The 21,576-nt window shown below is 31.5% G+C and overlaps 3 protein-coding genes across 10 annotated transcripts; 1 reads left to right on the forward strand and 2 right to left on the reverse strand.

Annotated features, from left to right (window-relative positions):
• On the reverse strand, positions 1 to 1,925 carry LOC109799036 (protein CDI). Of its 2 annotated transcripts, none has more exons than XM_083062729.1 (2): positions 1,610 to 1,925; positions 1 to 1,257 (listed from the first exon to the last, which is right to left on the reverse strand). In XM_083062729.1, exon 2 carries the CDS (start codon positions 1,217 to 1,219, stop codon positions 479 to 481), a length of 741 nt encoding a protein of 246 aa, XP_082918855.1. In that variant the 5' UTR covers positions 1,220 to 1,257; positions 1,610 to 1,925; the 3' UTR covers positions 1 to 478. The 2 variants fall into 2 exon arrangements, with proteins under 2 accessions (XP_082918855.1, XP_020215102.2); XM_020359513.3 differs by having other exon boundaries at positions 1,616 to 1,919.
• Positions 1,926 to 2,737: 812 nt separating this feature from the next.
• On the forward strand, positions 2,738 to 5,748 carry LOC109799295 (DNA ligase-like protein). Of its 7 annotated transcripts, none has more exons than XM_083062737.1 (9): positions 2,738 to 2,948; positions 3,047 to 3,118; positions 4,108 to 4,232; positions 4,324 to 4,412; positions 4,514 to 4,609; positions 4,703 to 4,797; positions 4,869 to 4,909; positions 5,020 to 5,094; positions 5,535 to 5,748. In XM_083062737.1, exons 2-9 carry the CDS (start codon positions 3,070 to 3,072, stop codon positions 5,643 to 5,645), a joined length of 681 nt encoding a protein of 226 aa, XP_082918863.1. In that variant the 5' UTR covers positions 2,738 to 2,948; positions 3,047 to 3,069; the 3' UTR covers positions 5,646 to 5,748. The 7 variants fall into 7 exon arrangements, with proteins under 7 accessions (XP_082918863.1, XP_082918864.1, XP_029127246.1 ...); XM_083062738.1 differs by having other exon boundaries at positions 2,740 to 2,948; positions 5,011 to 5,094; positions 5,524 to 5,748; XM_029271413.2 differs by having other exon boundaries at positions 2,740 to 2,948; positions 5,011 to 5,094.
• Positions 5,749 to 8,738: 2,990 nt separating this feature from the next.
• On the reverse strand, positions 8,739 to 21,516 carry ORC3 (origin recognition complex subunit 3). Its single transcript, XM_020358546.3, has 17 exons — positions 21,357 to 21,516; positions 20,343 to 20,561; positions 20,025 to 20,196; positions 19,680 to 19,849; positions 19,438 to 19,568; positions 18,807 to 19,080; positions 18,608 to 18,682; positions 17,991 to 18,058; positions 17,818 to 17,911; positions 16,653 to 16,861; positions 16,194 to 16,263; positions 14,098 to 14,183; positions 12,699 to 12,788; positions 11,695 to 11,770; positions 10,900 to 11,027; positions 9,918 to 10,094; positions 8,739 to 8,963 (listed from the first exon to the last, which is right to left on the reverse strand). Exons 1-17 carry the CDS (start codon positions 21,429 to 21,431, stop codon positions 8,858 to 8,860), a joined length of 2,220 nt encoding a protein of 739 aa, XP_020214135.1. The 5' UTR covers positions 21,432 to 21,516; the 3' UTR covers positions 8,739 to 8,857.
• Positions 21,517 to 21,576: the final 60 nt, after the last annotated feature.

Genomic DNA, 21,576 nt, shown 5'->3' on the forward strand with positions numbered 1-21,576 from the left:
ATCTTAAAATGTACACATAACTAAAACTTAATTTCTATACACACAACATAATCGACTTTATTTATTTACACCACCTAAAAGGACATTACATCTAAAAGACCAATAAGATGTCAATATTGTATAAAAAAATATAAGTTAATCACCTATATACTGTCAATATAAATTTTTTTATATTGACAGTTAATCAGAGCCTTAATAGGATCTTTTTTATTTTAATTTAATTAAATGAACATATGAAAAGACACTATTAACAGTTCTGATTGACTGCTATAGGTGATTAAGTAAAAAAAAAAAACTTAAGTATTTAATCTGAACTTGTGGCTACGTAGTTCAATACCAATACTAACTTTATATAGAACAGCAATGCCATAGGTTTATTCTCCACCACTCATACGAAACTTCCACAGGCAACTTGAAATGAAGAAGACACGTGATCATAATAATTTACTCCCTCACACAGCTGAGAGATTAATTCAACCTAATTTGTAATTGCCTTTTTGGCCTCATTCAGGTACTCATCCCTTTCATTCAGCCAAAGATCAGCAAATTCACAGTTCTTCCATGCTTCAAACCATGGCCCTCCACGAGTATAATGAACAGCCTTAGGGAAAGTACTAGGGTCACTCTCAACAACCTTGTTGTGCCCCTCAAGGAAGTTCCAAACAAAAGGAATGGACCCAATTTCATCATCTTGGAGCCACTGAAACCTGTGTAAGAAAGCACCGGTTTGTGAGTTCACAGTGTCAGCAGTGAGATCACGGTTCTTGGGATGGCCACAATTATACAACACCATAGAAGACCAATTCTTTCTGGGGTACAAAGTTTGCACTGCCCCATCCATTTTTGTGGTCTCCTTTGGAGCATAGTCATGTTGAACACACATGATAGCGTACTTGTCGTCAATCAAGTCTCTCAGCTCCTTAATATCTGCTAAGTAGAGGAAGTCACAATCCACAAACATTGCCCAACCCTCGAAGTTGGCCAAACGTGGAGTCAAAAATCTTGAAAAGGAGAACTCGGTGCTCTCATATCGGTCCTTTTCACGCCAATACAAGCCGTTTTCTCTCAGCTCTGATTGCTTGATTGGTATGATCTCAAGGGGGATCGAAGATTTCTTCAAGAGGGAGTGGCGACAAACCTGAAAGGCAATGTCTTCACGTGTATCATAGCCCACGAAGATCTTGAAGGGCTTCACTGCATTCTCATTAGTCGAACTCATTTTTTAGCAGACAATTGAGTTGAATTTAATGTTCCTTCCTGTTCATACCCCAACAATAATAAAATCAAATTCTTAATCTACAATGAGATCAAGATGACAACTAGACATTTGAGTTACGGAAAAATTATAGAAAATAAAGGACAAGTCTAGTGACTTTCCATACATAACCAGAAAAAATTGAGAAGAAAAACAAGTTAAAAAATTCATAATCTAGAATGAGATCAAAAAATTTAGCTGTGGAAAGGAGATAGAGACTACATCGTACAAAAGTACCAGACAAAAAATTTAGCATAAAACAAATTAAAAAAAAGAAAAATGTGGAGTCAAATAAATTAATTTCAACTTGAAAGGTGAAACAAGTAAATCAAATCTATGGGAAGAGGATAATACACGGACGTTGGGTTTGGTAGAGGAATAAGCTTGTATGATAATGCAGATTTTGGAAGAAGACAACTAAGGTGGGTGCTTCTTAATTATAGTAAAAAAGAAAAGGAAGTTGTTGGTGTTTCTTTTTTTGACTCCAACGATTTCAACCGCGGGGATTGGGAGAGAGAGGGATCTACTTTAGCGTTGTAGCGAGGATTTAGCTGTGATGCATGGTCGAGAGGGAGTGTGGGTTTATTTTTGAACAGAAATCTAGACGAAAGAAGAATAAAAATGTGTTGAAATGAAGCACTTTAAGTTTATCGATGGATGGGGCCGACGTAAATCCACTTGCAATCCGCTAGCCCAGTGATTTTCTCCCACCATTTTCGTACAAAATCAACAATTCTCTCATGCTCCAAAAAAGTATAGTGTGTTATATCTCTCATGCATATTACAGTATTTGTTATAACTAACGGGCATATAAACACTCTATTAATATTTATTATTTTTTTTATCACATCATATTGTTTTTTATATTTATATTTTATTATTGTTTTATTTACACCATATATATTTTATTTTTGTCATGTCTTTCTCTTGTAGCGCAGTTAGCGTTAAATAAATGGGTGGTATCAATTAATCTCTGTATTCTTGATTAAAAGTAATTTTTTATGTGATTGAATATACTATGCTATTCGAAGAGATCTATATAAGTTAACGTAACTTAATGTTATATACATATATATATCTTAATTCTTTTTAAACTTTTTAGAAATTAAGTAGTAATTATAAGAATGTCGGCACTTTATAAAAAAAAAACCATAAATATGACGGGAAAAAAACTAATGCACCAACACCACAGATATACTTTTAATTTAAATATTGTTTATGTTTATATTATTACCCAATCATAAATTATTGTTTATAAAATTATTGTTTTTTTTGGAATAACTAATATATTTAAAATGATCATAATAAAAATATGTATTCTACTAAAGCATAAGTTAAACTCTAGTTTGAAAATTTTTTACTCATGAAATCTGATCACTTCTGTAAAATACACTCGACGATTTTGTAATAATACATTCTTTAATAAATTTTGATTAGTAATAAAAAGAATGAGTTAAAAAAGGAACGGATATTTTTCAAACTCACTCTCAGACTCAGTTGAATTTCTCTAAGAAGAAAAGCATGACGAAAAGGGTATATATATATAAATTCGTTTAAACTATGGCGGGAAACACGTACTTTGCGTGCTGGTGACGCAAACTGCGATCCAACTCGTATCACCGCCCCGTTCGCTCAGATTTCTGTGGCCGTAACCACCAGGCGCGGCCGTGGCAGAAACCTGCGTCCGCCGTAGGTATGACTCTCTTTATTTCGCTATTTGAATTCGCGAGAGGGAAATGAATCAAGTTTTGAAAAGTGAAAACAGACTGAGCGCTTCTTCTCCATTCACAGTTTTCTCTGCGATTGATTCGCTCATGGATATATCCCTCAGAGATTCAACTCCCTCGCATGCCACCTTCTCCGGTAACTGTTTCTTAATTAACCGAAACAGATTGGTTTATCACAATTTTCTTACTGCTGTTATTCTTTTTGTTAGAATTGTAAATCACATTGAACTCATGTTTTTTGATGCTGTAATACTATGACTTTTCTCTGCTAACTTGAAGTAGAGGTTCATGCTATTATTGTCTTTCTATTATCTAATTTTCGTTTGAGATAATTAGAGCTGCTTTCTATTTAGAGAAGAAGAAGAAAGGAGCAACCGGAATAGGTAGAAAAAATACCTATGGTCCTCCATAGGTAGAAGAATATTTTAAAAATCATTATGGAATTTCGTTTTTGAAAGAGAGAGATCTATTGGTTTTATTTCCTGTTAGATTTTGATTTTCATTCTTTGAATATGATGTTCTTGGTTTCAACTTTAAGTTAGAATTTCAGAGGATGATGGAGTGGTTTGAGGCTTTTGATCATATTTTAGGAAAATTGTTGTAAAGAGAGCTATTCCTATCAGATCGATCCCTGGATATATATAGTTGAGGGCTTTTAATGGATATGATACTTTCAAAATTTAAACCGATTTTTATAAAGTGTATTAGTTTGATATTTTAAAAAAATGGATCAGATTTTTAAAATCTTGTTCGATTCAATTTGGTGGAAAAATTAAATCAAATTTATCTACTTTATAAAAAAATAAATTGGTTAATCAAACAATTTTTATAAAATTAATGGATTTTTATTATCTAAATTGGATCCGGTTTGATTTGGATTTTTTGTACTCATATAAATATTGTGAGAATTCTGGTTCACTTAATACTACCATATATTGTGGAAACTTTGCGGTAATGCTTCTTATTCTTATCTTAATGCATCGAGTTATAGATATATTGTCTTAATCCTGTACTTAACAATGACAGCTTGACGGAGAGCTCTGCTGTATGTTTTATATTTTCAATCACTATAAAGTGCATTACTTTATTTGTTTAGAATGAGGCCATTATTACGTACTATTGTAGCTACAGCTGGAGTCTGTTTGATGAGAAATGCGTGGAAAGGGGACCAACATCCATCGTTCATCAATTTTATCTCCACTTTTCTCTCTGCAAATTTTTTTCGCCTAAATTTTGTCCCAATCGCTCCGGTAATTGGCAGTTTTGTGTTTTTCCCCGTGTTCTTTTTTCTTTCCTTTCAAATAGTGGTTCAACGCTGAAATTTGAGGAGTCTCCTTGTAGGACTTTATTTTCAATTGTGGGGGATTGTCTGTGGCCTTCATTTTTGTGACAAACTGGGACTGCAACAATGTTGCTCCAATCTTCAACAGGTAACTACTAGGCTGCTGTTATGGAGACTGGAGTCATTGCTTGGGGGTATGTTTGATGGTTAGTTATGAGTTTTATGTCTGGTTCTAATTTTCCCATGCAGAGTGAAGAAACTGAAGATGCAATTTGCTCGTTTTTACGTCATTATCACACTCCCAGCAAAAGAGCAAATTGATTCATTTATTCAGTCATATTTCAAGTGAGTTTTGTTACTTATGTTCTGATTGATATAATTTGCTATGTATGACTTGAATAATGAAAAAACAAGAATCGTGGTTGTGGATGTGTGAAGATTTGGGATGGTGATTGGCAAACCTACATTTGTGCCAGTTCAGGACTTGGAGATGGGATTTGAAAAGATGGTAAAAATAGCTCATTCTTCTGGAGGTAGAACCAGAAACTTCCAACTATAATGTGTTTTTCGAATTTATATTTCTCATCCTCCAACTAATTTGCAGTATACAAGCAAGAGAAAATTGGAGAAAAATTGAAAGCTGAGGTCAGTTAATTGATTCTGCATCCAGTCAATGTTAATGGGGTATAGTCCCTTCAGAAATGAAAATAACAAATTGACGTACGAATTTTGCCATGGTTTTGAAGAGAAAGCAGTTGGTGCAAGGAATGAACTTTTACCTTAAGGTGGTTACATCCATCCCAGGCATTGACAATCATGATGCAAATGCGGTAAATTCCTCTATATTATGCGGCAACTACTCAATTTAGTTTTTCTATCTTTACGTGCCTCCAACCAACGTTGCTAAAGCTCAGCATTCTTTATCATATAGATGTTTAAAACTCGTTAAGGTATAACACACACACACACTGATGGATGTACGAATTGTAATAGTTTTGAAGAGGAAGCAACACACACAGATATAGCGCACACACACATTGATGGGAGTCCCTTCAGAAATGAAAATAACAAATTAATGTACGAATTTTGTAATGGTTTTGAAGAGGAAGCAAAACACACACATTTAGTTTTTGGGATAGTATACCGCATAATGATGATTTTGTCACGGGTGAAACCATGGTAGCCATGCATATACCTTGAGTTATTTTGTTATTCTGATCACTCAATTCAGCTTAGTCAAGCTATTGGTTCTGTCCAAGCAATTGCCAAGGCGTCAAAAGAGCAAATTCTAGAGAACACTGATCTTTCCACTGACAAGGCAGAGATGGTTTCAAGGTTTCTCAGGGACCCAAAGTATTACTTGCGTCCCAAGATCAACTGATGGCAGAGTAACAATGGAATCCAGGTTGGAGTTCTTTTTGCTCAAATGAAATAATCAGCGCTCTTGCACTGTTTAAATATAGGATCTTTGTTAATTTTTTTTATCTTGTTATCTTCTGTTTATAATACTACTCGTAATTCCAATTTTTATCGACTGACAACTATAATGAGGGAGACAGCTCCATAACGTTGTCTCCGATCATGATACAAGCAGTTTTATGCTTTGTTTAGTAAAGGATAAAAAGGATAAAGGAACGGAAATGAAAGAAAAGAAGAGAAGGAAAAAGAAAAAGAAACAGAAGGAGAAAGAAAAGAAAAGAAATGTATATTCGGAATGGTATAAATATTTTAAAGATTTAATTATAATTATGTCTTTATAATTTCATCAACTTTACTTTATAGTTATTATAATTAAAAATAATTTATTTTAGTCTTTATATATATATATATATATATATATATATATATATTTATTCTTTTTAAATTTTTGTTGTTTGATTTTATAAAGACTAAAATATAAAATTTATGAAATTATTTATGAATAAAATAAAAAATGATATATATATATATATATAAAGATTTTTTTATTTATAAAGACTAAAAAATAAATGATAGTTATCTATAAGTTCAACTATTTTTAATTATAGGTAAAATTTAAGTTTGTTTTAGTCATGTTACAATTAGTTTAATTAAATTATTATCATCTATAATTAGTAAAGTCAAGACATTTTACACTTTTATATTAAATTAATTAATATTGTATTTGATTTTAAAATCTTAAAATTTTAAATTTAAATTTTATATTTATAAGAATGGTTAATTTCTAATATTATTTTTATTATTTCAAAATTTAAAGATAAAATCATTTAAAAAATGTGTACAACAAATTTAACTATCTTTTATATATGTTATAAATAATAATATATAAAGATAATAGTTTATTTTGATGTACATAATTTTTTTTTGGATAATTTTATTTTTATAACAACTTTTAAACTATTATCTTCTATTATTTTTATTTAATTTATATTTTTTCTACTATTTGTAAATCTTAATCACTTTTTTTTAAATAATAAAGTCACGTGTAGTATCTCTCTCCCACTAATTAAGTATAAGTTGCATTAATTTTTTGTATGCCTCTTTCATAATCTAATATTGCATTATTTATTAGAAAAAATAAATGATGTATTAACGATGTGAAGAAGTTTTATAATATCATTCAATCATAAATCATCATTTATGATTAGTTATTGACTTTTACAATAAAATAAAAAATATTTTAACAATAATGTTTAATTAATTAATAACATAAAAATAGTTTATATTATGAGTACATTTTCATTAACCTCTATTTATTAACACAAGGTACAAATTGTAATTGGCTTACAGCAAATAATTAATTTTTTACAGGGTAATTTCATTTTTAAAATGTTTTTGGCTAATGGTTTGTTTTAGTTTCCAATATTGAGAATTGAGATAGTTCCATAATTTCATAATTCCTTTTAAAAATATCTAGATACGAAAGGTTTAAATAAAGTAGTTTTATGGTACTTCTAATTGTATGGTCATCAAAGATCTAAATGGTCAAATGACCAATTATCAAACTTGTGTGAATCTTATGTTTATCGACATAGTCATCAGAGATCTACTCAAGACACTTCTAATTGTATGGTCATTACATATTTAATTAGTAATTAGTATTTAATATTTAGTATGAGCACACGTAAATGTTTATTATATATAATTAAAATTTATAATAATTATATAAATAAATATTATATTTAAATTATATAAATCATATTTAAAATTAGTATATATAAATATTTTAATATATATATATATATATATATATATTATATTTTATATTTGTGATAAATAATTTGTATTATATCAATAAATATATATATATATATATATAATTTTATAATTTATTTTAAAATATTAATATTTAATTTATAAATAATTATGATAAATAAAAATTGAATTAGATAAGATAATAAAAAAATTCTTTCAAATCTTATTAAAGAAAAATTCCTAAAAATATTCTTAGACAAGATAAAGGTATGTATTTTATATATAGGAGTTAATAAATTATATATAAATAAATATTATGTTTGAATATATAGATTATATTTAAAATTAGTACACAAATATTTTTAAATATATAAATTATATTTTAGATTTATGATATATAATTTGTATTGTAATAAATATATTATACTATTTTAAAATATTAATATTTAATTTATAAATAATTATGATAAATAAAAATTAAATTAAATAAAAAATTAATCAAATATTTACAAATTTTATCGATACATGTCTAAGAGTTAATTAATTAATTCAAAAACTTTCATATGAATCTTTGATAAAAACGGAAAATTATTTTAAAATAATTTTCCTCTTTCTTAATAATCACTCTAATTTTTACGGTCATTCAAATCTAAGTAGTTTCATTTTCCTTTTTCATAATAATCACTTTTATGTGAGAATTTTTTTAATAAAAAATTTATAAAGATAATTGCAATAAAAATAGAATTTATTCTCTGTATTTCTAAATACCTCCAACTCCTCCCCCGTTTATATTCTCCTTTGAAAGTCTAAATAACTTTAACTTGTATATACTTTAACTTTTCTTTCTTTTCCAAACACTTTCCAATTTGTTAGTTTATGTACAATTTTTTTATTGGTATCATAAACTGTTCTATTTTTAAAAACTCAAATTACTAGTTAACTTTACAAATTTCTTTTATATTTAGTTTCCCCCTTCAAATCCAGATATATTTTCTTAATTTCTTTTTTATAATAAATATTTTTCATCTCAAAATTAAAATTATCTATACTGTTAAATTAACATTTTTTTTAACTTAAACCAATTACTTTATTTATTTAAATTAGTTGTGTTTGTTTTCTTATAATTTTAAATATTTATGGAATATATTTTTAAATTATAATTAAATTAAAAATACTAAAAAAAGAACGAAATAATCTTTAATCTTTTCCCTTCCTTTTCCTTTTCACGTAAACCAAACGTGTAAGAACCATGATTGAGAAATTTTTTTAGAAAGAAATAAATGGCCTTTATAATCCTGAGAGTGTGAAGAAACTTATTTATAATATGCACAGAGCACTTTTAAGAAATAATTGGAAAATATCTTTTATGACAGATAATTCTTTATAGTTCATTTTAAAGTAGAGCAGTGAATCTTGTATTCAAAGTCCAAATGCTACTCTTTGAGCAAAATCTCGGCGCCTCTTGCTGGGCATTCTAACCAGTCCAGTGATCTGCAGCTCCGTAACTGCCCTACAAAAGCGTGCTCTATTATTGCAAACCAAAGTTAAGGATTACGACCGAGACCCATAAACGGCATTACAATCACTGCAACTAGGGAGATGGAAATACAAAATATAATACATAGCCTACAACCTAAAATCATATAAAGATCAAGACTAGGATATGAACTATCATCAAGTACTGATATCATTTAAAGAAAAACTGCTTACACTAGGTGCCTTTTAGTCTAACATTTGACTCTAAAGCATTTTCATGGTAGATATAAGTTATTGGCCAAAATATTTCCATTCAAGATCTTATATTATGGCTCTTCAATATGGGAGTAACATTTCTGGATCAATTTAAATATAGGCTGGATAAGATGGAACACTTCACTATCATAAATGAAAGGGAAAAGATCAACTTTACCCTCAAACTGAGTCATATCCACTTTAGTCTTTAAACATGCAACATGATTCCTAAAGTCCGTTTTATTTAGTCCGTTACTCTAATTTTCCATCAAACGTTTATGAAAATTGACACATTAATTTAAGCCCAAAGTGCACTTGAGCCTAAGTTGGAGGTGGTAAATTAAATTTTTCCGTCAGGAACTTTGCAACAAACCTGTACATGATTTGGATGTGACAATTTCCATTAATATTTGATGGAAAATGACAATGACAAAGGACTAAATTGTACAACTTAGAAAGTGTTGCATCGCACATTCTTAAAAATTGAAGGAACAAAGTACACAGATCCCAAGTAAGACGAGGTAAATTGGACTTTTTCCTAGATGAAAAGTATGAAAAATGTATTTTATAATTGTAAAGAAATCTTGTACCGATGGCAATCAAGCATGTCATATAGTTCTGTAACTGTTCCATTATTTCTTGTCGAGTTAGAATGTATGCGTGTATGCAATAAAAAATGACACGTGATGAAATAACTTTAGTAACCACTTTATCAAATATACTATGTGAAATGGAAAATAAAGGATACTGAATTGATGATTCGTTTTGGTCTGCAGATCCATTCATAACTTTTCTCTTCTTAGGTGAGGGGGACTGCTTTGCTTTTTGTTTACGTTTATTTTTATGTTGAAGAACAATTGATCTAAAAGATTGGAACCAGTCATGAATATTGATAAGATCTCCATGCTCTTGAGCCAGAGAATACCTGTAAAAACAAAAATTATTAACATCAACTCAAACCTACAAGTAGACTTCAAAGTAAATGAAAGAAAAATTTCAGAGCTCGTAGAAGCCTGAACCTCAAACTCTAAATCCTGAACACTAAACCCTAAACTCAAAAATACTTTTTATTTTTAATAGAAAAACCCTGAAAATTCCTTTTAAATTGTATCCAAACATACTTTTAAAATGGAAAGACACTTCTTTTGGGGTTGTACAAAAGTTTTAAGAGGGGGGTTTGGGGGCATGCTTTATAAATGGGGGCCCAATGCATGAGGCTCTCACTAGGTGGTGTTTGGGTAGGATAGATGTACGCAACCTCACCACTAAAAGCAGAGATGTTCAAAGCAACAACCTTAATGTTAGGCCAAGGATCACCATTGTTAGGGCATATTAAAGAGATAATTTATTACCATAAGAAGCTAATAGAACAATGAATTTGAGTAAACAAAACATAGAACAAAGAGCACAACTTCATATATAACAGGATAATACTAGAAAGGGATTCAGAAAGTATGGAGGCACAGATAATTCTTACTCATCCACATTAGTGAAACTGTATAGCATAAAGTATATTCAGTATTTGTATAGTGCTTTGACATAAAGGAGAGGATATACTAGAAAGGCTCATATATGACATGGCAGACATGCAATTACGGATATACTCCAATCAAACAACAGTTATCCTAATAAATATAAGGAAATAGCTATCTGAAAAAGGTAAAGGGAAACATTATCAAATAGATGCAAAAATTGGTATGCTGTATGCAAGCACTCTATTAGATACTTACACAATTGAAGAATCGTGCCTGGATGGCAATAGGGCATTGCCACTCTTGCTACAGCAACTGCACTTTAAAATCTTATGGAACTCCAATAGATCAACTTGAATTCTTCTTCTTGGATCTCCAATCAAAACCTACAAGCAAGAGTTAATTAAAACTGCTGAAGAACAAAGAAAAATTGTAGAGTTTTAAATCTAGTGTCTTAAACTTAAACCTATATGCATTATAGAAATCTCATATATAATAAAATTTATGCAGGAATGAAATCACTATTTGCAGTTCATATAAATGAAGATCTGTACCCAACATGCTCATTTCAAAATGCAATAACACACAAAGATACATTCTGCACCTCCATCTTATTCATGATTCATGATGCATTAACCATGCCAAAGAAAAATGAAATTTAGACAGCGCTTAGGTCAAGCTAAGGAATCTCAAGTTCTCAAAAAATGGAACCTCATGACTCATGAGCATGGACATAAGGGTGACAGTGGGTTACCCACAAATGAAAGTTCATTTTATCCAGGTTAACAACAAATATTATGAAGCTTTTAATGAACAAACAAATCAAGGATTAACACCCTAGTCCTAGTAGTAAGCATGAGTAGGACCTAATGAATAGGAAGTCGTCATACAAGAGAAAGGGGGTAATGAACTATGGTCATAACATCAATCAGTAGAAGTTGTATATGACCTGGATGTGTCTATAAGTAATATCAAGCCACAATTAAATCCATCTGTACTTCTGTGAGTAAAGTAAATGATCCATACAGTGAAGATAGTCTTTGGATGTCTTACCAATTGAAGCTTTTCAACATTCTTGAAGCAGAAAATTTCATGGAAAGGCATGCCTTCGATGGGCCTCAAAAAATTTCTGTTCCATGAAAAGATTGACAAGTAACAATGCTAGAATACCAGCAATGAGGAAATGACAGATTAAGTGCTTACTAATAAAGAATGCTTTTCTATTTTACTTCAATGCAGCAAGGGCAACAAGTCAAGAACTTCGTATATTTCCACTATAAATGATGTCAAGAAGCCGATTAAAAACACAATCTACTAGAAGTTACCTGATTGTGTTTATATTACTCCATGCTAATATTATTGCTAGAGGCTATGTGATTATAAATATCACCAAGTTAGAGATATCAGCTTCGAAATATAAATATTAAAATAATAGAATCTCGCATGATTGATGGGAAAGCTGGGCATGCATCAACTGTTTTCTAATCCAAGTAAGACATAGATTAAACTATAGTCATGTTTTAATTAAATTTGTTTATGAAAAACAAAGAAAAAGGAACGTGAGAATATGCAATGTTGGAAAACCAACAAATTGTGCCAACTTTTTTTCCCCACTTATTCAAGACTATAACTCAAATCCCTTTTCAAAGGGCTAGATCCTATTTACATAAATTTCCCCACATGTACTACTAGAAAAAGAAGATAAGAAAGTAAAATGAATTGAGCTTCTTGCATGAACTAAAATCAACTTATGCATTTAATTTTTATAGAAACTCTTTTCATTTAACTTTTTCAAAAGTTAAGAAATATAAGTTGATTTTAGTTTATGAAAATGCTCAATACGTTTCACCTTCTAATTTTTTTCTCCTATAGGTTTTTGAAAGAAATTTATTCAAACAAAGCCTTATTCTTTCCATTTCATATCTGTTGCATCGTTCAGACAACCCAGTGTTTGACAATGACGAAGTTTAATATATAACACTGCCAAATATCGAGTCTCAGCATAAATAAGGAAAAAAACAGTTATGATACATAAAAAAAAATAATAAAAAAATTACCTAACTATACAATCTAGAAATGAGATAGCTTGTGAATTTAACATTCTGGCATCCTTGTCAATGTTTATTGAAATCTTGGACGCAGATCTCCTGGAAATATAAATAGTTGGTTAATTATCCACACAAAAAAGCATAGAAAACCAATCACACATTTTTTTTAATTAAAAAAATCTTTGTTATAACAAACTTGTAAATGAAGATAACAGTGGATATCAAAACCAATCACTTTTTTTAATTAAAAAAATCTTTATAACAAATTTGTAAATGAAGATAACAGTGGATAACCCTTCCTTGATGCATCACTTCTTAACTCAAATGTTTAGAAAGGCTTTAATTTAATATCAATCTGTACACTTTTCCTTAAAATATGAATGATGGTTCTTGTTTATACTCTAAATGGTAAATATATTGTTTAAGGACAAAATTTAGATGCAAATCCTTGTGCTTTTAGTACTGCTCTCCCATTAGAATTAAAGTTTTACCTGTGTAATGCACATATAAAGACTTGCATTAATGATCAAATTACCAGTAAAATTTCAATTGTAATTGGAGAACAAGACCCAAAAGTACATGAAGAGTACATCTAAGTTTTGTCCATTTTATAAATCATGCAACTTTCACTTCTTATTAATGTATGCAAGGTAAAACTCTCAAGTTAACCGATAAACTCTTTAGAGATGGAGTTATAAAACTAGTTAACTCTGTCAAATTATTTTTCGGAAAAACTCTTTAAACTCATGTAAAACTCTCAAGTTGGCGAGTTTGAAATCAAATGTAATTTTTGCCCCCATAGATACCATAGTGTTAGTGTTTTATTATGACTCAAGATTTGAAGTCAACTCCTTTTTTAAATATTTTCACTTTAGGAATTATGTTTTAATGAATTTACTAATGATTTGATCTTTTATGTAATTTAATTTTATTTAGACTATAACACTTTTTTAGTGTATTTGCTACTTAGCTTTATTATGGAGTTGAAGTATTGAATTATTATTGTGTCAAAAGTATTATGTCATGCATATATGTCATTAATAGATTTTTAATATTATTTCTATAATAAATAATTTCTTGCGAGTTTATGAATCAAAAAACTATTGCAAGTTTAGAATTTTGACAACCTTGAATGTATGGATTTTATCATTCAATAAAAGATATACTGATAAAGATTTATGGTAAAATTTAAAAATTGTCATTTTCTTTCCGGAAAAAGTTAGTGCTGATCGGGTAAAGGTACCGAAACATCATTAATAAGGAATCCATCTCCCAGGCCAAGGAGTCACTCCTTTTGCATGACAAAAAAGCAGAAATTCCCCATCGCCCATGTCCAGTTAACAATATCTACATTTAAATTTTGATCTATAAGGAAATAATAAAGAACAAGAAAGAATTAAACTGTTACTTGTAAATGTCCTTGGAACTCTTGCGTGGACTCTTTCCATCTTCACATATTACTGAGGATTGCAACGTTTCCAATTTCTCATGAATCTGCAAGAAATTGTTATTTGGTAAATATTTGCTTTGACCAGGAATCAAGTTGCACAATATTTATGCATTTGCAATCTCCAGGGATGCAACAAAACAAGGAATTATCAAAATGATACAGGTAGAACATTGATAGAATTGTCCTTTCAAACACAACGCAGTAAAATACAGTCTCTAAATCACAAGAGTGGTTACATACGTCACTTCTACATTTGCTAACGCTCCAAATATATCTACCGAATAAACCAACCATCTAATATATTTTTCCCATTAAGGAAGAAACATTATCAACAACCACAAAACCTTATCTCACTAAGTGAGGTTGGTTATATGGGTCACATGACACCATTCACTCGCTATCCATGAAATAACATTGCAAGGAAGAAACATTATCAATGAAGCAAAATACCTAAGTTACAGGAACCTTTGAAACAATCATTAGTACTTAGTGGATCACCATATGGAAGAAAAATAAAGCAATTTGTCATGTCTTGAGCAGTGCTCTCCTTGTCAACCCCTCAAATTCTATAATGAATCAATGATTTGTCCAAACACTTGGGATGCTCCCCAATGTTTCCAAAATTCCTACACTAATTAGACCACGAAGTTTAGCACTGTGAGGGTGTTAAACTTCCAGCATCAAGGCTTATAACACATCAAAAGTGCTCTACATGGCGTCTAAATCTCCAAAGAATCATCAGTAATTATCCAGCTAAGTGCCATAACCTAAAAGACCCAACTTGCAACTTCTTGTTGAAGAGTGCCAGTAATGAATTTATTGTGATTTCCAGAATGAATTTTATAACTCAAATTTTCAAGATCAAACATTATAAGAATCCAAATTCCAAGTTTTTTTAACCCACTCAAGAATATTGAAGAAATAAGTCAAGCAAAACCAGCAGTGATTCCAACTCCAAAAAGGAAGCATATTTTTAAGATAGATGCTTCCGATGAGCAGCCATGCACATCTGCTTAGCATCAACCCAGTCTATTCAACATGATAGGCTCCCTGGCTAACCTAACCCAATGTGAATAAGTATAGGCAATTATCAACTTCCAATAGGGAAACTCTATATAACCACATATCAATTAATACAAAGATTTGAATTTTGGACGATTACAACAACAAGAACAACAACAATAAAAATAATTCATGATTCTTAGTTAGCTATAGAACCCTAGTAGGAATCCTGAAGAGAAATAAAAACAATAATTAAGGAGGGTCGTAAAACACATGCCTAAGTGAGAGTAGTGTGATAGTCCAAAGAAAATAAGAAGGCACATGAGATCCAAACTTTTGGAAACCCTTTGAACATGTGGATGCAAAAGCAAGAATTGCAGAGTACTCCTAGAGTAACTTCCAAATAAGTTGAATTCCAGTAGAAAAGCCAGTAACTGGATGCAGTATCCAAATCAGAAACGAGTTAACTGACCATCTTAAAACCAGTGGCCTACTCACCATATCTACTTTCTCGTCTATTCAATTGTTACTAAACTAGAAGATTTTAAGCTTTTAACCTACAAATTGTGATCCCCCCCAAAAAAAACCTCCAGGCGAAAATAGGGCATTTCAAGCTCAAAACACCAATAATCTCCATCCTGATGTAATTCACTGATCTACTACTTGTCAATGACTGGTACAGAATTTCATACTTGTTGGGAAATTAAAATTATTTTTACATGGTTTATCGGTTACTACCAACTCTGCCAAGATCTACTGCTCCTTTATAGCATACTAGTTAATTTATCACAGTTGATTGCAGTTACTGAAAAACTTTGGAGAGAAAATCACTTTCAGCAGGCTAAAGTCAATGCATGCACTTTAGCTTGCTGGCCTTCTTCTGTTGGCAGCCATTAAAAAGAGTGCATAAGCAATTTCATCGTCTCAGATGCCAACATTTAATAATTGGATCCAATTACTCTCAAAAGATGGTCTCAACGAGAAGAAAAAAAATTAATTCAGAAAAATTATGATCCCTAGAAAGCAAAGCATATAGTCAAGTTTAAGCATACCTCTGAAATATCTGCAGTAATCTTTTCCCAACTCTCAATCAACTGATATAGCGCTCCTGTAGGAAGATCCCTGCACAATTTCCAATCAAAATTATATAAGCATTTGAATAGACAAATAAAGAAGGAATATTTCAATTTAATCTTAATGATTATCAACATGTCTTTTGTAGTTTTGTAATGTTATCGTATTTTTTTGTAACAATATTTGGTACTCCTATTCTTTTTTGAAGTTAATAATTTTCTATTTCTTTCCTATTTGTTTCGGGCAATAGAATACTTCATGACTTGGTCTTGCCAATATAAGGAGGTAGCTGTATGCTTTAGGTGTCATCTTTTATAACATAGATATTATGGCTCTACCTATCCTTCCGCCTTTTCTGCTTAAATATGCTCTTAGGAGCATAAGTTGCTCTAAATCAACATGCTTTTCTAAAAGACAAGAATCATATTCCTAGCTACCTCACTTTTCGTACTATCTGGCCAATAAAACCACCGCTTTGCATGACGGAATATTGTTGACAGGGATCATTTGTTGAGGACAAACCACGATCTTTTTCACCCCCCACATGACAATCAGAAACCCTTGACAGGTACAAATCTTGACAGAGAGCTTCACAAAACAAATCCAATAGTCGCACTTTGCTATATTTTCCAGCTTCATATAGGCACTGAACAAAAGGAAATATCAGGATCATTAACTGCAAGTTAGCCACGTCAACAACTAATTACCAAACAATTTCATTCGGAAAACTATAGACAGATTGCAATGAATAAAAAATGTTTCCAATTTTTTTATCGACAGATGAAATCATAGCTACTTGCAAGGCAAATATAATAGACTGTCCATCTGCCATAAAAAGGGGATAATCAAGGAAAAAGCATCTCAAATGGAGCAGTGCCATGGAGAACCTCAAACAAATATAAAAAAGAACGTCTAAAAATCCTTCCAAGATAAGATATTAATTTCATAATATCATTAAATAACTATGATACACATTTTCCGAATATATGGGCACCATGCTTTAGTATCTAGAAAGCACAACCTTAAAGATCAAATACTCTCCATATTTTGGTTTAGTTTTTATTTTGGGATGTCCATACTCTAGGCGTCTACAGGTTATTTGTACAGGGCGCAACTCTACCGGAATCTTCTAGAGACTTTCAATACAGTTAGACAGTTGCCTTGCCTGTTAGTTACGTTTGTCACAGATGACTGTTTGTTAGATCCATCATAACTTTTGATGTACAATTAGTTATCATCTCAGCTTGTGGCACAAGCTTCCATTATAATATAAACTCTACCAACATTTAGAATAATGAAACGAAAACATTTCAGATCTAATTTTGTTTTTTTTTTCTCTCTCTCTCTGCAGTATATATTTGACTACATGAATTCCTTTATCAATTTAATGTCCATATAAAAGCTTCCTTTCCTACTCGGTTTAAAAAATATTCGGTGGCAACTACATAATGCACCAAAAAGCTACCTATTGAATTGTTTAGGATTTTACTGTCATCAAATGATCAATTATAATACAAAAGATTAACAAAGCGAGTTTTAAAAGCAAAGGAATTTGAGTCATTGACCAATAAGAATGGATGAAAAGCAACGGCTAAATCTTACCAGAACTGCAGTGCTCCATAGCTTCTGCTTTGCCACCAAATCTGACAAACCCTCAGCCATGTTCTTTTTAGTCTGATGATCAACCATTTGATTCCTAAATTAATTTTAACCAAGGGGTGAACTCATGCAAAGCAAATCTAAATTAGAACAATAAAATGTGTAAACTGTAATACCTTGCATACAGAGGAAGTTCATCTATGTATTTCAACATAGTCTCAGGTGATAGTGCAGATTTTCCCTCCTGACAACCATTTATAACCAACCGTTAAAATAATAAAACAACAAAAAAAAATGAATAAGATTATAAGAATGATTTAAAAGGTTTGACAATAAAATTTCTAGGCAAGTTTCTGATGATACGTCATTTAATCTTTACATTGGCATTGGTTGGAGGCGAAGGAAGTGAACACTCCAATCAATATTGTTAAAATAGTGTTCGTGAGAAAATTGCATATATAGACTGTGCACTTAAATCTCTTATTTATGGCTTGATTACAATTAATAAATGAAACAGTCAAGGAGATAGTGATGCTTATACTGCTTATCCACTCCATAACAACAACACTCTGCAGTTTGAAGCTTGGATGAAGTACCCATTCTCATAGGATGAAATGTAAAAAATTTGAGTTACATGGATCAATCACTGACCAACTGAAAAAATTGGGCTAAATGAACCTAAAACACGCAACAAAAACACTAGATCTAAAAGCTATGCAAGTATGAAATCAATTTAAAAGAGCAAACTCAAAGGAAAGATAATTCAAATATTAGAAGAGTTCAAGGCACAGACTTTCTGATCTTCAGCAAGCATTCGCCCATGTACGAGACTTAGAGGTTCCATTGAGAAGTGTAGCAAGCAAGCTACCTGAAAGATATAGTAAAAAAATATAACATGCAAAAGACTAGGTCATATTCCCAGTTACTGTGTACATAATTCATGCAATGAAGATACAGATAAAACTTAGTAAACCAAAAACTGCACAATTAACCTTCAAAGCTCTAATAATGGATGTTACTGTCCCATCCTGGTTGATGAAGTAGTTTCTCAGGAAGACTGCCACTTTATGACTAATACTAAACGTGGAGCAATGTTTCACAAGAACGGCCTCAACAATTGCATCCATTCTCTCAGCTGGTGTTCCAAGCATGAACCTAGAGGGGCACAAACGCTCAAGAACATGTGATGACAGAATGTTCCGGGGAATATCCACTGTCGTTGCAACTCCAAATATGAAGATGATTGGTACCTTAACAACCCATTCACTGGTAGAAAAAGCGGAAGATAAATGTCGTTTCCTATCATCTAAGCCAAACTAACCATTATACATTAAAATGAATAAACAAATATTGCAATCTCCATATATGTCATAAAAAATATACAAGGAAAATATAAGTAGGGAGGTCTCAACGGTTTTGGAGAGAACACAACAGCATTATTTAATTTGCGAAGCCAACCCCCACTAAATGGGAAAATGCTTTGTTGGTGTATATACATGGTGAGGCCTCAACCATAGTTGTCCCAAAGCAATAGAAAAACCACATAAAATATTCAAGAAGCGCATATCAAACAACATTACAAATATAGACATAAACATTCTTGCAAGAGATGCATAAACATACCTCAACATCAAGATAAAATCAGTTAAGACTGATCCACAACATCTCTCCAAATCATTAATGATCAGCACCAGTGGTTTATTGTAGTTGACTTGTTCTCTATACCATGATGCTAAGATTGATATATCAGCTGACTGCTCACATCAGCATTAAGAAAAGGAAAAAGTAAAGGAGACAGTACAAGTTGATAGAATCAATCAATTTAATTATACATAAATAAGTACAGAACTGGAAGAAGCACCCACATCGATAGCACCCCCCAGAAACTCTCGCAATAAAGCTTTCAAGCAACCAGCAATCCCATTTTTTAATGAAAATTCCAGTGATGAAAGCATAGCCACATGGGATCCATGGGATTTCAAGAAATTGCCAAGCTCTTCAAATGTCAATATATCATCCACGTACTCTATGTTTCCTGCCAATCACAGTTCAATCTCAACATTTTCCTTGGAAATAACTAGAGTATGATGACCCAAAGCAACTCAAGTAATCCACATGCTCATGGAATTGATGAACATCTATCTTAATTATACCCAGTTTTCAAAAATCAAAGCATTCAAGGGATTTACCAGAAATGTGAACATACTTACTGGTACTGACTAGCGCAGTGAACAGCTTCCCAGGAGTATTATTTAGAACAGGAAAAGACCGAGTTGCTTCAGAAATAGTAGGTTCTCCAAGCAACTTAGTAGCATTGAAGCACTCCAGAACCCATTGTTGAATATCATGAAATACACTAGTATTTAGATCTCTTAAAACATCCTGCAGTAGAAAGAAGACTCTTCACTAATTTTCTTGCTGGATCGCTCCAGGGTAAAGAATGAAAATAAATTTTAATGTCCACACAAATATGCGGCAAAACTAATTATAGTAAGGTACAAGATTTGCAGAAAAGATAAATAGAGGACCTTAATGGTACATTCAATCTTTGCCCAAACAATGTCAAAAGCTTCAATCTGCGGTTGCTGAAACAAATGGTGATCACATTCTTTGGTCACGCTTCCTTCCAGTTGCTTCACACTTTCAGGTGATGATGAAGATAACTTACTTCTCTTGCACAATTTTGCCTGTGCTGTTGGTGCTCTATCTTTTCTCCGGAATGAAGCTTTATGAAGAACAAAGAATGGCTATTGAAAGGAACCCAAATGAAGATTAAATCAGCACTCTGCCTATATTAGCTTTGAGGTCAAATCATACTAAGACTAAAACCAATTTCTAGACCTGTTATTTTCTAGCTTCTCCCGTATGCAATGAATATAAACCAATAGGCAATACACAAATTAAAAAAAAATGTAACTAGCACTGCTGCAATGAATTGAATACACCGTCCATCATGGCAATATTTTTATAGAGGCTAGATTTCATATTATTGGATTGTTATGATGCGTAAACGAATTAGTCTTAAATAATGACTATAATTACATTTATAAAAATTCGTCGTTCATTTAAAATTGATCGAATTACCGATACACATTCTCAATTAAAACAACAGTTTCAACTTCAAATGCCAACCAAATATTAAAACGAAAAAGTAAAACCTAGTTAGGAGTTGAAAGGGCGAAAACAAAAAGACTCACAGGCACATTAATGTTCTCTCCGAATATAAATCCAGGAGCCAAAATAACTAACCGGAGCAGTTAAAACCAAAATCAATAAGACAAAATCGAGGACAAAAGCACACGCCACTCATCGATAAGATATACCTAATAAACTTGTTAAGTTATATCTAAGGATATTATTAAGCATTGTTGAGGACCAGAACTTAATAAACTCGTCATGGAGAAGAATCACTAGCCATATAGAGTGAAGCAATATTAGAAATCATTAGCGAAATGAAACAGTGTTAAAGAGGACAAAGGCAAAGCGTTAAGATATGTACATAATCAGAGAGTTATGGAAAAAAGCAAAGGAAAAGAGAGAACCTGAAGATCGTTCTCTATGACTTCGGGTGTTGTTGACGGAGGCATCGAATCAGAAACACTCCGAAACGGTGCCATTGAAATCTGCTATGAACACGCGCGCGAACAGAGGGAGAGAGAGTAGCGGCACTGTGTCAAGAAAATGAGATCGGGTTCCCTTTGTTATGGCGGGAAAACACAAGGGTAATTACACATTAATCCTATCTTTTATAGAATAAGAATA

The sequence above is a fragment of the Cajanus cajan genome, chromosome 8 (genome assembly GCF_000230855.2).
Source record: "Cajanus cajan strain Asha chromosome 8, NIPB_CcT2T_4, whole genome shotgun sequence".
Lineage (NCBI taxonomy): Eukaryota > Viridiplantae > Streptophyta > Magnoliopsida > Fabales > Fabaceae > Cajanus > Cajanus cajan.

Coding starts and splice junctions, on each gene's coding strand:
- LOC109799295 (XM_020359840.3), top strand. CDS start 3,070: ATGGATATATCCCTCAGAGATTCAACTCCCTCGCATGCCACCTTCTCC. Junction 4,413..4,513: donor GTTGCTCCAATCTTCAACAG/GTAACTACTAGG, acceptor TTTCCCATGCAG/AGTGAAGAAACTGAAGATGC. Junction 4,610..4,702: donor TTTATTCAGTCATATTTCAA/GTGAGTTTTGTT, acceptor GGATGTGTGAAG/ATTTGGGATGGTGATTGGCA.
- ORC3 (XM_020358546.3), bottom strand. CDS start 21,431: ATGGCACCGTTTCGGAGTGTTTCTGATTCGATGCCTCCGTCAACAACA. Junction 18,059..18,607: donor TGCTTGCTGAAGATCAGAAA/GTCTGTGCCTTG, acceptor AATGGTTGTCAG/GAGGGAAAATCTGCACTATC. Junction 11,028..11,694: donor ATGTTGAAAAGCTTCAATTG/GTAAGACATCCA, acceptor TCTTGCTTGTAG/GTTTTGATTGGAGATCCAAG.
- LOC109799036 (XM_083062729.1), bottom strand. CDS start 1,219: ATGAGTTCGACTAATGAGAATGCAGTGAAGCCCTTCAAGATCTTCGTG.